Genomic DNA, 13,961 nt, shown 5'->3' with positions numbered 1-13,961 from the left:
CTAAATGCCTTTCCTGTGGTCATGGAACTAACAAGGTAAAATAAGTGATTCAAACTCATGCCTCAACGACTTCAAATCCAGTGTGTTTTTCTACAGCATCATGTCCGTCCTCCCCCACTGCAAAAACTAATGTCCTCAATACTACCCTTGGGGAAATTTTTGTGCTTTTTTTCCGGCCACATTGGTGAACTTTTCCCAACCCATTTTTCTGCTTGAAATGTCTCCTATCTTCCTTTTCAAGGCAGCTCAAAGTACTCCAGTACTTCCCAGACAAATATCACCCAGCCATACCTACTATTTTACTGGGTGTCTTCTGGACTGTTTATGTGCATGGTAATGGCTGAAGGGGGTTTACCTGCATTCACTTGCGATTATTTATGTTTTTTTATCTACCTCCGACTGGGAAAGCAGGACTAGCTCCTATTTCTGTTGTTTCCTTGCTCAGTGTAGTAGGGAGTTTTTCTCAAGTTGAGGAGACTGTGTAGGTGACACAGAACTCACAGACTCATCACACAAACCAATCAGCTCAAACTCAGAGATGTTTTATTTATTGTTATGTTATTAACAAACTACAGCAAAAAATTAAAACAAAAACAACCTCAGCAACCAACGCCTCTAATACAACTGTATTCATTCAAGACTACATTCTACAAGGGCTACAAAGTGCCCATGTGACCATCAGCCTTCTCTGTTTGGGTCTGAGGTAGGCAGGAGGAAGATTCCTGTCCTGTCAAACTATTCTGTACCCGGGTTCTCTCTCACGCTTTCAAAGGGAACTTCTTTGGTTTTTAGGGAGTGCTGAGTGAGAAGGGATTTACCAATGGAAGGGTACTGTGACATCTGAAGAGGTGATAACCTCTTCAGAGCTAGCTTATGAGGCACATGAGAACACCAGTCTCATTCTGAATTATACAGCTATTCTCAGTTATATAGTTTGTTTTTGAACAAAAAAAAAACAGCATCACAGTTTGATCACCAACTTTATTGGCCAGACTTCACTGAATAGTTGAAGAGCTGCCTTACTAACAAGGTACTTAACTTCTGCTTGGCTCCAGAAAGAACTGTGAAAAACTCATGGAAGTTATGGGGAGCCTGACTCTAACGCAATCTAAGTAAGAACCTCCCAGCAAGCAGAGCTATCCCAGACGGAATATGGCCTGCCTCATGAGGTAGTAAGTTTCCTGTTACTAGAGGTGTTCCAGCAGAGGTCTAAAGACCACTGGTCAAAGATGTTGTAGAGAGCTTGGATTAGATATGATCTGAAGTTACTTCCCACTGTAACTCTTTGACTTGACTTGGATATTTGATACCCCCCCTTGTATGCTAGAGGTTTTGTTTTAACTCCAATCAAGGTTCGTTAGTCCACACATCAGGCCCTTGTAGTGCTGTTTCTTGGTGTGCACCTTAATGTGGGCTGTGAGCTTAGACTGCTTGGGAAATGCCTTATTGCACTCGCTGCAGCAGAATGACCTGGCTTTGTTGTGTATTCGCAAGTGACCCTTCATGTCTGCTTTCAGGCGAAAGGTCTTGCCACACTCTGGGCACTTGAAGGGCCTCTCCCCCGTGTGCAATCTGATGTGCTCAGTGAGATGACAATGTTTGGTGAAACCCTTACCGCATTCACTGCAGGAGAAAGGCCTTTCCCCGCTGTGCCGGCGTTGGTGGGCCTTCATGTCAGCTTTCACTCGGAAGCTCTTGTCACACTCTGGGCACGGAAAGGGCCTCTCCCCCGTGTGCTGGGGCAGGTGCCTGAGCAGATGCCCCTTCTGGTGGAAGCTCTTGTCACACTCTGGGCACTGGAAGGGCCTCTCCCCCGTGTGCAGGCGCTGGTGCCTGAGCAGTCGGTCCTTCCGGCCATAGTTCTTGTTGCACTCAGTGCAGAAGAATGGTTTCTTCTCTCTGTGTATCCTGATGTGATTGGCTAGTTGAGACTTGTGGGTGAAGCCCTTGTTACACTCACTACAGCGGAATGGTAAGAGCCAAGGTGAGTTCTGGTTTTGAAGGTTTTCCTGCTCTTTTGAACTTGAAGATCTAGAATTCCCTGGAATTAAAAACAAAAAATTCTGTCAATATTCATGGCTATGCCATGTCAAGGCTAAGGGACTCACTACATTATAAACATATATTTTGTATGTGTGTGTACACAAACACTCTCTCTCTCCCAATTTCAAGGGGCTACTGTGTCAATCAAAGGGTAGATCACACAATCCTTTGTAACCTATAAAGCAATATATAAATGTAATGCATTAATGTTTTTGGAAGCGAATTAACTTCTCTACATCTTTAGCAAAGTTAGACACTGACTGAACTGTCCTAAAAATCCAAAATTTCATTGCCAGAGATGCTCTTGTTTTGCCCCGAAATTGATTTTCTCATTTCATTATCAAGACCAAGTACAAACAGACTGCTGAGACCCTTTTTTCTACTCTTGATCCCTCATTACGTGTGACAAAGTTAAAGATCTGAATCCATCTGTCTAGTAACATCGAGCCCTGAGCCCCACAGATTTCTCTCTTGAAGGCAGTCAGTCATATGAATTAAAATACTCCAGAAGGCTTGAGTATACTGTGGCTACATCTTCCCCAGTCTCTGATGTGACTCACGGAGGTCAGACAGGAAGACTCAGGGACAGTGTTAATCTGAAAAATTCTACCACAAAGTTCAAGGAAAGTTTGCAGGAAGATCTTCCTCCAGAAGAATGGTGGGTCTCTAGGACTTTATATATAATACCTTATGTGATTCTTACAGCAATTCTGTGAGGTAATGCTTTTTATGTTGTGCAAGTATTGCCATCCCTGTTTCACAGAAGAGGAAATTACAGCTCAGAGAGATTAAATAGATTGTGGTCATTGGGACAGGTGGGAGTGTAACTCAAGTTATACTGAATGCAGTGAGCTCCTTCCACAATACCATGTTGCTTGTCTCATGGACCTTGAAAAAAAAGGGATCAGGAAGAATCACCTTGTTACATTCTACTTCTTTTGCAAATTCAAAGCTGACAATTCAATTTTGCTCCTGAGCCAAAGTCTGTTGAAAATATTTTTTCCCCAGATTCTTACTGATCTGGAACAAATATTTCTATGGCTACTGACAGAGGTGGATCTACCCTTTGGGAAAGGAAATTAGATGCTTAAGGATTTTGTCTCTTGTGAGGAATAAAGTTGTAGGCCTTCCCCCCTCCCATTTTTATCACAGATATGTCATTTATTAAAAGCAGAGGGTCAAAATTCCACTGACAGTTGAACAGAACTATATGTCTTCTCCTTCCTTCCTTGTGGAGCCAACTAGGAACTCAATGCTTCCTCACCCTGGAGCAGAGTCTTCTGTTTTAGTGATCTAGTTCCTGGTTTATTTAGCCACTGGAAGGCAACAGCAAAAAAGAAGCAAGACATTTTCTATGATGACATTACAAATTCGACTCCCCAACCCATGACAAATCTCTTTTTCAGAAGTCAGAATTTCAGGTTTCTGAAACAAGAAAAACAGGACAGAGCTCCTGTCTGTGTATGACACACATGACAGAGAAGTTGTTTGGGGTCAGGAGCTCTAGACAGTTGATCTCTTCACTTGCTCTCCTGAAGCCCAGTCCTGCCCTGATACCAAACCCCAGCTCAGCTGGACATGAAAGGACGATTTCAGTCCCAGAAGGAAGAGAATCAGAATGTGTCCTCCTCAGTTTCTCTCCTTTCACTTCTTCTCACTCACCAGAAAACAGCTGCCCCTGTGTGCTCTTCATGTCAGGATGCTCATCAGCCCTGGAACCAATGGCCAGTTCTTTGTCCAAGTGTCCCCCATCTCTGATGAATGGCTCTTCCCCTTGTTCAATTTGGGTTATCAAGTCTGGTTTGGGAAAGGCATAGCCTGGACAAAGGCCACAAAACAGAAGTTAAGTTTATTTTTCTTTAGGTCACTAGAAGTACAAGTTTTGGGAATATCTGTAATAAATGAGGACTTTATGGTGCTATAAAGCAGAATGACTGACTGCACCCTGGCATTAGGTTCCTAGAGTGATGCCCAACCTATCTAAGTTGCAATTGAGTTAACTTCTTCACATCTCTCTCTCTCTCTTTTTTTAAGGCAATTGGGATTAAGTGACTTGCCTAGGGTCACACAGCTAGTAAATGTCAAGTGTTTGGTCTGAGGCTGGATTTGAACTCAGGTCCTCCTGACTTCAAGGCCGGTGCTCTATCCACTGCACCTCCTAGCTGTCCCTTCACGTCTCTTAAAGTACAGCATTGTATATGGTGATTAAATTATAATTATTTTTATTTTTTGAGTTCCTTGATAGCCACCTGAGTTGACTCAACATGTGGAGACTGTCATAAAAACAATCTTTGAATGACTGTGCCTTGAAAACAACTGGCTCTAGGTAAAATGTTCCCTTGTCTTCTTGGTGATAAATTTCCATTACCATCTGCCTTAAACAGACAGACTGTCCTGCTCAGACTTAAGGAGCTGACCCACATCAAGTCACATTTATACGACGTTTTAAAGTCTACAAAAACCTTATGAGGTAGATAGATCAAGTGGCTATTATTCCCATTTTAAACATAAAGAAACTGAAGTACAAAGAGATGAAGTTATTTGCTAGTGGTCATATTAAGTATAGGGGCTGAGACGTGCAACACAGATCTGCTAACCCTACTCCTACCCTTTTCAGTCAGTCAGTTAATAAATACCTACTATGTGCCAGGCACTGTGCTAAGCACCGAGGATACAAAAGAAAGGCAAAAGACAGACCTGCCCTCGAGGAGTTCATAGCTTAATCAGGGAGACAACATACAAACAACTATACACAAACAAGATATACACACGATAAATCAGTGATAATCAACTGAGGGAAGCCACTGGCATTAAGGGGGATCAGGAAAAGTTTCCTGTAGATGGTGGGATTTTAGCTGAGACTTGAAGGAAGCCCGAGAAGTCAGGAGGCAGAGATGAGGAGGAAAAGCATTCCTGGCATGGGGAATAGGCAGTGAAAATTCCTATTTTTAGTCAGGGGATGGAGTATGTTGGTCAAGAAAGAGTAAGGAGGCCAGTGTTACTGGACCACGGAGTATGTAGGAGTGAGTAAGTTATAAGCAGACAGGAAAGGCTGGGTTATAACGGACTTTGAATATTAAACTGTGGATTTACACTACACCAAGTTGTTTTCAAGCCTGTCCAAGCCAACCTTCTTAAGTTTCAAATGCAGTAGGATGGTGCTGCACAGGGGAAGTCTGATGGCAGAGTTTGCAGTGGTCTAGGTTTTCATTTTTACTCCTTCAAACCTAGCTTTCATTCTGACCACTCTGATGAAACTGGTCCCATGAAGGTCACTGGCTAAAATGACCAGCCACTATGCATGTCACCTTCTCTTTGGGCTCTTTGAAGACTTTGGCAAACAAACCTTTCTTTTGAAAATTCCTTGACCAGCCTCCTCTAGGAAGCATTTCCAACCTATTCCAGCCCATAGGAATTTTCCCCTCTTCTGGACACTGCAGCCTAACGGCTGGTAGTGTCGGCTTCACCTCATGACAACCCTTGCATCATTGAATTTATCTTTTGCATTGTAATTCAGAAGAAAGTGTGGCAGATTGGGCAGAGTGCTAGGTAGGGAAGTCCCAAGAGTCAGAATCTCTTGCTGACACTACATGGGGAGCCAAGGGCAAGCTAAACTCTCTCAGCTTCACATAACACTCCCAGAATGGATGTTCTGGTACCAGAGGGAAGGGGGGTGGGCACAGGGCTGGATTTGGAGGTGTAAGTGACACTAGCTGTGGGAACCTGGGCAATTCTCTAAAGTTTATCTACTAAATCAAGCTATGCATTTCCCCATCTGCACAAAATCTCGGCTCTTTACTATTATTTACACATGTATATTTATATCCTATGCTGTTTTATATTTATATCCTCTGCTTACGTTTTAGGTTTCTTCAAAGAGATTACTAGTTCCTGCAGAGTTAGCAGGTTGTGTGTTTTATACTGAGAAGCTGAGTGGCCTAGAGCAGTGGTGCTGAAACTCAAATAGAAACAGACACTAGCTGGCTGAACACTGACTTGGAAAACCATAAATTAACATTATCTATGTTGCGTTGTATTTTTATTTTGTTAAACATTTCCCAATTACATTTTAATCTGCTTCCCCAGTGGCAGTATGTTTGATACCTCTTGATAAAAGAGAGAGAAAACTAGACCTGGAGTCTGGAAGATCTGGGTTCAAGTTTTCTCTCTCATGTCTAACTACATACATACACATGTGCACACATATACATATATGTACATATATAAATTTATATATATTTCTATATATTTAATGTAGTACTCTTCTCACAGTAGGGCTATATTTGTCAGTCATATAAGGTTAATTTTCCTTTATGGCACACAGTAAAGCAGGAAGCCTGTGTAAAATTCTAGTTGCTGTTTTGGAAAAAAATGGTCCTAAAATTTAGAAAACATAAAGCTGTTAAAAGGGAAAAATGAGGAGATGCACCTCAGGATGGAAAACTTGAATTGTCATTTGTTCTTGTGGGTATTCATGAAACATTTACAGAACTGAAAAGGAGACAATGACTCCAAGTGAGAAAAGTGAGGTAACCAAGACTGGCCTGAGACAGCACTCTTGAGGGAGAGTGCCATTAGCCAAGCAAAAGACACAGACACCACCAAAAACACAGGAAAATACTGCAGGGTGGATATTTTACTTGATAGGATGGAGCCGGCATGATGACAAGTTAGACTAGCATGACAGCTTGAGCATGTACAGTAACCAACACCTCTAATTTCTAGGTGATCTTTGTCAATACTGATGGCAGTTATATGTTACAGTTTCATTTTTGTCTTTGCATTCCTAGCACCTACCACCTTAATACATGTAATGAATTGAACCGAACTGAGTTATGACCTGTCTATTTATATGCATTAAGCTCTAAGCACTCAACCTAGATGACCTTTTGAGGTCTCTTCCAGTATCTTATTCTATAAGACACCCTCAAAATTCCTCACAAAAACATCTTACCCAGTGAGACCAAGGTCTCATAATTGGTTTTCACTACATCTTTGTAAAGCTCCTTCTGCCACTCCTCCAAGGTCCTCCACTCTTCCTCCGTGAAATACATGGTCACATCATAAAATGTCACAGGTACCTGGAACCACAAGCATGAAACACATTTACCTTTACTCTTCATCACTAATTCGGAAACAGCTTTTTCTTATTTAAATTCCATTTTTATATCTTTCATTTTCCTGTTGCTATCATTTCTGAAAATAGTCCTTCTTTCTCCTATTCAGTAAACCATCCCTTGTAACAAAGAAAAAGGAGGGAAAAAAGTAGCTCAGCAAAACCAACCAATATATGAAGAAATGAAAAAGCATTTACTAAGTGCTTATGATATGCCAGGTACAGTACTAAGCACTTGTGACAAAAATGCAAAAAGGAACTTACTTTTTCCTGGGGGAGGATAGCATATAGGGGGACTGGTGAACAGGGAGGGGTGTTTTGGTAGGGAAAAATCACAAGGATGGTGAGTCATAGGGTAATTGATTGATATAGTTCCAATCAAGAGTGCAGGACTCCAAGGTGGAAGCTGGTGGTGTTGGGTTCAAGGCAAGAGGGCAGTGTGACAGGAAAATGGTAATGGTATCTGACAACATGACACCCACAGTCCCCCACTTTTGAAAAGAGCGGTGAGGGGTCGATCTTCCCAGATCTTCTTTGGGGTCACTATAATTTTGTTTCTTTTTTATTCTTTCCATTTAAGTTGTTATCATTGTGTGCACTGTTTTCATGGTCCTGTTTACTTCACTGCATCACTTCAGAAACCTGCTTTCAGTTTCATTCCTTTCACATTTCACATATGGTAGATGTTACAAACTGATTTCCACAAAATGTATTTTTATCATTTTAAAGCTGACTTTGATTGTAGCCCACAAGAAGGCTTGGGTGTAAATACATCTTCCAAGAAAACAAGGGCTCTTTTTCCAAATGCAATAATAATGCTGGTGGCAGATGATCAAATAAAGTAATTTACATTGTGAAAAAACCTGAGACCCATTATCCCAGAGAGGCAAAATTTCTCAGGGATATCCTGAGAGGCTTGGGAAAGTCTCATCTCTTCATATCTGTTTCTTCATCTATAAAATGAGGCAGCTGTACTATACCATCTTTAAGCTCCTTTTTGGCTCTAAAATAAAAAATTCTGCTCTTAGGCCTCACCCTGCTCCTCTCTATCAAGCCCAACCCAGGGCCAGGGCCCAGACACTAATCCTCTTGCCATCTTGACCTTCTGTCCTGGCCACCTCAGCACAAGACACTGGTTTATGCTTTACTGAAAACACTGAGCCCATCTACCCCAACCACCCTCTACATTCTTCATATTAAAATCCCTACAGTATCACACCTATTCTCTCCTCCTTTGCTCTAGTCTTAGGAGAAATGCCAAAGCCAAGGCCTCTACTTGTGCCATTGTTACAATCCCCCCGTGTTCTCTGGGAGTTTATTCCTTCAGTCCTTCCCATTCTCCCTTACTTTTGGCCTCTCCTTATCTCCTGGTTCCTCCCCTGCTGCCTATGTTTAGATTTCACACCTGATCCTATCTCCACATGCTAGTCATCCATCTCTCTTATCTGTACTCACTGCCCTTACTTCCTTGACTCCCACCCATTTCTCCACCTCACCACTTGACTCATCCTCTTCTCTTGATTTAACAATCTTTCCTCAGCTCCTGTCCTCTTGGCCCACATGCAGTGTCAGCACCTAATGACACCCCCCCTCCTTTGGGGTGCTCTCTTTGGGGGTTGTCATGACACGGCTCTTCTGGTTAGCCTCCTTTTTGTCTAACCACTTCTCAGTCTCTTTGCCGGATTGTTTTCCAATTCCTACCCCATAAGTGTGAGTATTTTAGGTTTTAGGTATTTCTCATTCTACATTCTTATTGATCTCATCAGTTCGCACATGTCAACTCTCTTTTTTATATAGGTAATTTCCCAATCTACATATTCAACCCTCCTATCTCTCTTGAGCTCTCCATTCTATATCACCTGTTTGCAGATCTCCACTTGGATAGTTCATAGGTATCTCAAACTCAGCATGTTTAAAACAGAACTTGTTATCTTTTCCCCAAACCTACTCTTCCTTGTAACATTTCTATTTCTATTTCAAGGGTATGACCATTCTTCCAGAAAACCTAGGTATGCCATGCTGGAGCTATCCTTGACTCTTCACTCTTCCTCATTCCAAGAATATCTAATTAATCACCAAATTCTCTGTGGTAAGTCAGATGAACAGAATGATCCCCTTCCCTTAGTTAGTATCAATCAAATCTTTCTAACATGTTGATGACAGACAATAAAATAAAAACAACAAGCATTTAAAGTTGTAGGAAGGTCCATTAGGGAGCCAGACATAATTCAAGTACTCTGAAAGACTGACCTATACAGCAAGAAAACTGGATAGAAATAAAAACATTTTGGAAAAGGAATGATTAAATCTGAGCAAATTTAGTATAAAAGATGATGTCACTTTGTCCTTCTGATGAACAGGACCCAAACAGATTCATAAAGTGGCTTAATAATTTTCAAGCACAAAAGCTGTGGGAGTCAATTCCTGTTCTTTTAAAGGGGGAAAAAGGTCTGTGAAAAAGATCTCCGAGTATTTTCCAACTTAGTTGGATTGCTTCTCCTAAAATCCCAAATCATAATTCATTAAAGCCTGAAATGTGGAAATAGGAATTTCCTTCGGGGTGTATGTATTGATTCACTTTTCAGAGCATAGGCAGTATTTACCTGAGGAATTCATAATTCTTGTGTTCAAAGTTGAATCATTTATTCTTCTCGTATTTAAGTAGCCTACTACATAAAAAACTCCCATGCCCCTATTACCCCTAGGATGAAATATGAAATTCTCTCTCTGTTTGGCATGTAAAGCTCTTCACAACATATCCCCTTCCTATCATTTTAGTTTTCATACACATTACTCATCTCCTGGCACTCTGACATGCTGTTCTTCTCTTCACAAAGGATGTGCCACGTCCCATCTCCATGCCTTTGCACTGGCTATGCCCCTGCCTGGAATGCTCTCCTTCCTCATTTCTGCCTCTTTGAATCCCTGGCTTTTTTCAAGATTCAGCTGAACCATCCATCTTCTGGAGGACACCCTTCCTGTTTCTACCCTGAGACCCCAAACCCCAGGTGTGAATGCCTTATGCTTTAAAGTTACTTAGTATGGTATCTACTTTTATCTTGTATATATGCATATTTGTGTACACACTGTCCCCTTCATTAGAATATAAGTTCCCTGAGGGCAGGGGCTATTTCATTTTTGTCTTTGTACCCCAGTGCTTGGCAGAGTGCCAGCACTTGAAAAGCAAACAGTAAAATGATTGATTCGAAAGGCAGTTTCTGAACGGGGCAGACAAGAAAGGGAGTAAGCAGGGAGAGACCAACGTGGGCAGCAGGGTCCAGGAAGGCTTCCTGAGGAGGTGAATCTTGACCTGGAGCCCTTCTAAGGAGTGTCCAGGGTTGGAGGAAGCACGACTGGGAGAAGAATGGCCAAGTGTCGCTGGTGCCAGAGCTCATGGATTGACAAATACCAATCACACTCTGGTCTGAACCACCTAGACAGAGTATGCTTGGGCCAGGTGTGGGCCACTCAGCTGAGAACCTCCCACTGCCCAAGGCACCTGGATGTGGTCTTGAATGCTCTTTCCGCCATACTTTTGGGGGGTGGCATCACTTTTAGGGACCCCTGTGTTCCTGCCCTGAGGAGCCTGCTTTGGCCTTCCTGAAACCATAGACCCAGGCTTGTTTCAAAGCCAGGAAGTTACTAAATAGCTGGGGAGTGTACAGTGATAACGGTGGGGGGGAGGTGAACCTGGAAACAGCAATGGGGAGCAAGGAGTATTCCAGTTCCCCCAGCTAAACCAGGTTCCACTCAAACTGGCAGCTGATGTCCCTGCACATGCTATTCTACCTTTGGCCTCCACACCATAAGACCATTTCCTATCTGTGGAACATTCCTTGTCCTTCTACTCGTTCTTAACTTTCCTATATTCTTGTTTTGTTTTGAGTAAGAATGCCAAAATTCATAGAATTTAGCTCCTCTTCTAACTTGTCTACTTGCTGATATTTAGAAAAAGAATCTCATAATAAAGTACTAGCTAAGTTAACTCATTATTTAAAAACTTGGTGATTCTTAGCACCTTCTGCCCGTTGGGTATTTTGGGGCTTGATGAAATCAGTATATTATCTACCACCAGTATTATCTGGGGGATGCTATCATCTATAGTGAACCCTTCTTCCACCGGGACTCTGTTGGATATTCTCCTTAACAGAGGTCAACTCCTCCAGCTAATGAACGTTTGTTTCTCTCAGTTGATTAAGTTGGGTTTTGGGTTTTTTTGTTTTTTTTTTGCCTCGGTTGATATTTATAATCAGAGCTTCACTGAACAAAGTGCTCTCTGCTGACACTTGTTTGATGCACTTGTTAAGATGGAGATGAAAGACGCCTTGCTGGGGGGTGGCCTATAAAGCTGCATTCTGCTGCAAACAGATACTTTTTAATAATCTGTAGAAACAAACAGTGGGATCCTAGGTCTGTACACTAGTGATTTCCAGGCTCTTCTAGCGAAGACCTTTTCTAGTGTCAGTGTCTTCGTCCCCCTCGCACAGAGTAGGCGCTTTAATAAATGCTCCCTCCCCGGCTCGGGGCGGGGTGGCTGAGAAGGGCCGCAGGCCGCTGGCGGATTTCAGTTTTATTTCACCAACTGCCGAGGCCAGAAAAATTCATCCCCACGTGGCCGCCCGGCGGGCCCGCCCTGGCAAAGCGCGTTCGGGCGGCCAGGCCCACGCTGGAGGCCGGGCCGGGCGTTCCCAAAGCCCCTTCCCTCGGGCCGCGGCCCCTGCCTCTGTCCTCCCACCCCGAAGCTTGGGGTCAGGGGAAGCCCACAGGGTCCGGGAGGCCTGGGTTCAAATCCCGCGTCAGTTTTGCGTCATTAGCTCCGACTCCGTGTCTCTGGGCCTCAGTTTCCCCTTCTGGAAAGCGAGGGGGTGGGGCCTCCACGGCTTCTCCCAGCTCCCTCCCAGCTCTGGATCTGGGATCCTCGGGTACCGGGCCCTGAGGGCGGGAGCTGCCCTCCCGCCGGTCGCGAGCCCTCCCCGCGAGCTCCGCCTCCCTCCCGCCTCGGGTCCCCGGCCTCCTGCCCCGCCTCCGGCCTCTACTGCCCGGCCCTTACCGGAGCAGGCACCCCAGGGGCCATGGCCTCTTCGTCTCCTCCGGCCCGGAGCCGGTTATCGGGCGGGCCCAGAGCGACCTCGCTGGCAGTCCACCACGCCCGCCCCAAGCGCCGCGACCCGCGCAACACCCGGGATACGCGCCCCGCCGGCCGAGGGGCGGGGCTGCCCTTCCCCGCCTCGAGACCCCTCCACCCTCCGCCCTCACAGCGCCCCCTGCGGCCGGAGGGGAAACGCCCCTGAGAAGGACCCCGCCCCGCCCCTCAGCCCGGGCTTCTCCCGGCCCCGCCCCGCCCCGCGCCTCCTGCCTGGGCTTCTCCAGGGCCGCAGATCCTTTCCATCCAGCTCTGACCCGCTGCTGGCCTGCATCCACCACATTCAATTCTATTGAAAGAACAAAATAAATTTAGTAAATACCTACTATGTGCAAAAAACACAGTGCTAGGCACTGGAGAGACAGAAAAACCTGAGTCTGGCTTCAAGGAGCTAACATTCTACTGGTGGGGGATACAACAAATAAAGAAATAGACACAATTACGCATCATATATATATGAAGACATATATACTGTTATGCATAACATATGCATAAAGTTTAAGAAGCCCTGGTCTGAGGGAAATTTTTTTTGGTTTAAGCTGTATTTTGATCACTATCCCTTAATGGGGAAGGAGTGTCCCAAGCTATGCATCCAAGTCTCGACAATGAATATACATGGGAAATAAATCCACGTATCCAAACAGATATCAAACAGAAATCTAGAGGAAGTATAGATATGAGGATAAATGCCAGATAATACATAGAGTGAACGATCCCTCTCACTGAGAGTGAAATAGCTCAGCCCAACCAAGAGAGTCTCAGGTCTCAAGTTTCTAACATTTGTTACAAAACTAAACACTCTTCAAACTCCAGGAATATCCCTCATATTCAGCAGATGACCTCTTTTCCTGTGTAGCTGTGGAGCCCAAAGCCATCTGGCAAAATCTCCAACCCTCCTTTGCTTCCAAACATTTCTGCACCTGTCCTTTCCTTTCCAACCTACAATAGCTGTGTCTGCACCTCCATCACCACTCCACAACAAGCTCCTCTACATCTTGGCTTCTGCCCAGAGGTTTGTTTTTTTTTTTTCTTCCTCTCTAGGAACTTGAAGGAAAAGCATACCTTCTCTCTGCAAGCTGGAAGCCTGAGCTTCTCTCAAGCTCTCACCAGCTCCTCCCTTCACTAAGCAAGAACTTTTTTGTCTTTCAAACTGCTTGTGAGTGATTTCAGTTCAGATAATCACACCTTGCCTCCTTAACTCCCTAGAACAATTAGATAACCCCACTCAATTTTCTTTTCCTTCTCTTACTAGCAACTTTCTCTTATAATTTTATTTAATCTTTTCTTACTTTTTTTTTGACTTGCCAACTACTTTCTCCTTGAATCTTTCTTCCTTAGGGCTCTTACTCTGGTGTACTTTTTCAGAATGTCCTCCTTAAATCAAATTGTTCTCTAACTTTTAAAATTTTTTTCCCCAAATTTCTCCTCCTTAATCACTAGCCTTTTTCATGATTCCAACCCCTTCAAACCACCTTAATGATTATTAATAAAAATAACTTTAAAAGACTTAAGAACTCTGACCAACCACTCCCAAGAAACTGATGATAAAGCATGTTACCCAATTCCTAAAAGAGGTGATAGATCCAAGGTGCAGAATTAAGCATATATTTTTGGTAAATAGTTGGATTTGTTTTACCTTACTATGCTTATTTGTTACAA

At 43.6% G+C, this 13,961-nt stretch overlaps 1 protein-coding gene across 1 annotated transcript; it reads right to left on the bottom strand.

Moving 5' to 3' along the window:
* Positions 1 to 531: 531 nt before the first annotated feature.
* On the bottom strand, positions 532 to 12,576 carry LOC114024273 (zinc finger protein OZF-like). Its single transcript, XM_027837272.1, has 5 exons — positions 12,458 to 12,576; positions 12,210 to 12,423; positions 6,998 to 7,124; positions 3,706 to 3,861; positions 532 to 2,041 (listed from the first exon to the last, which is right to left on the bottom strand). Exons 1-5 carry the CDS (start codon positions 12,574 to 12,576, stop codon positions 1,338 to 1,340), a joined length of 1,320 nt encoding a protein of 439 aa, XP_027693073.1. The 3' UTR covers positions 532 to 1,337.
* Positions 12,577 to 13,961: the final 1,385 nt, after the last annotated feature.

The sequence above is a fragment of the Vombatus ursinus genome, unplaced genomic scaffold, assembly GCF_900497805.2.
Source record: "Vombatus ursinus unplaced genomic scaffold, bare-nosed wombat genome assembly UNPS02014820.1, whole genome shotgun sequence".
Classification (NCBI taxonomy): Eukaryota; Metazoa; Chordata; class Mammalia; order Diprotodontia; family Vombatidae; genus Vombatus; species Vombatus ursinus.
This window is presented reverse-complemented; position numbering and strand designations above follow the sequence as displayed.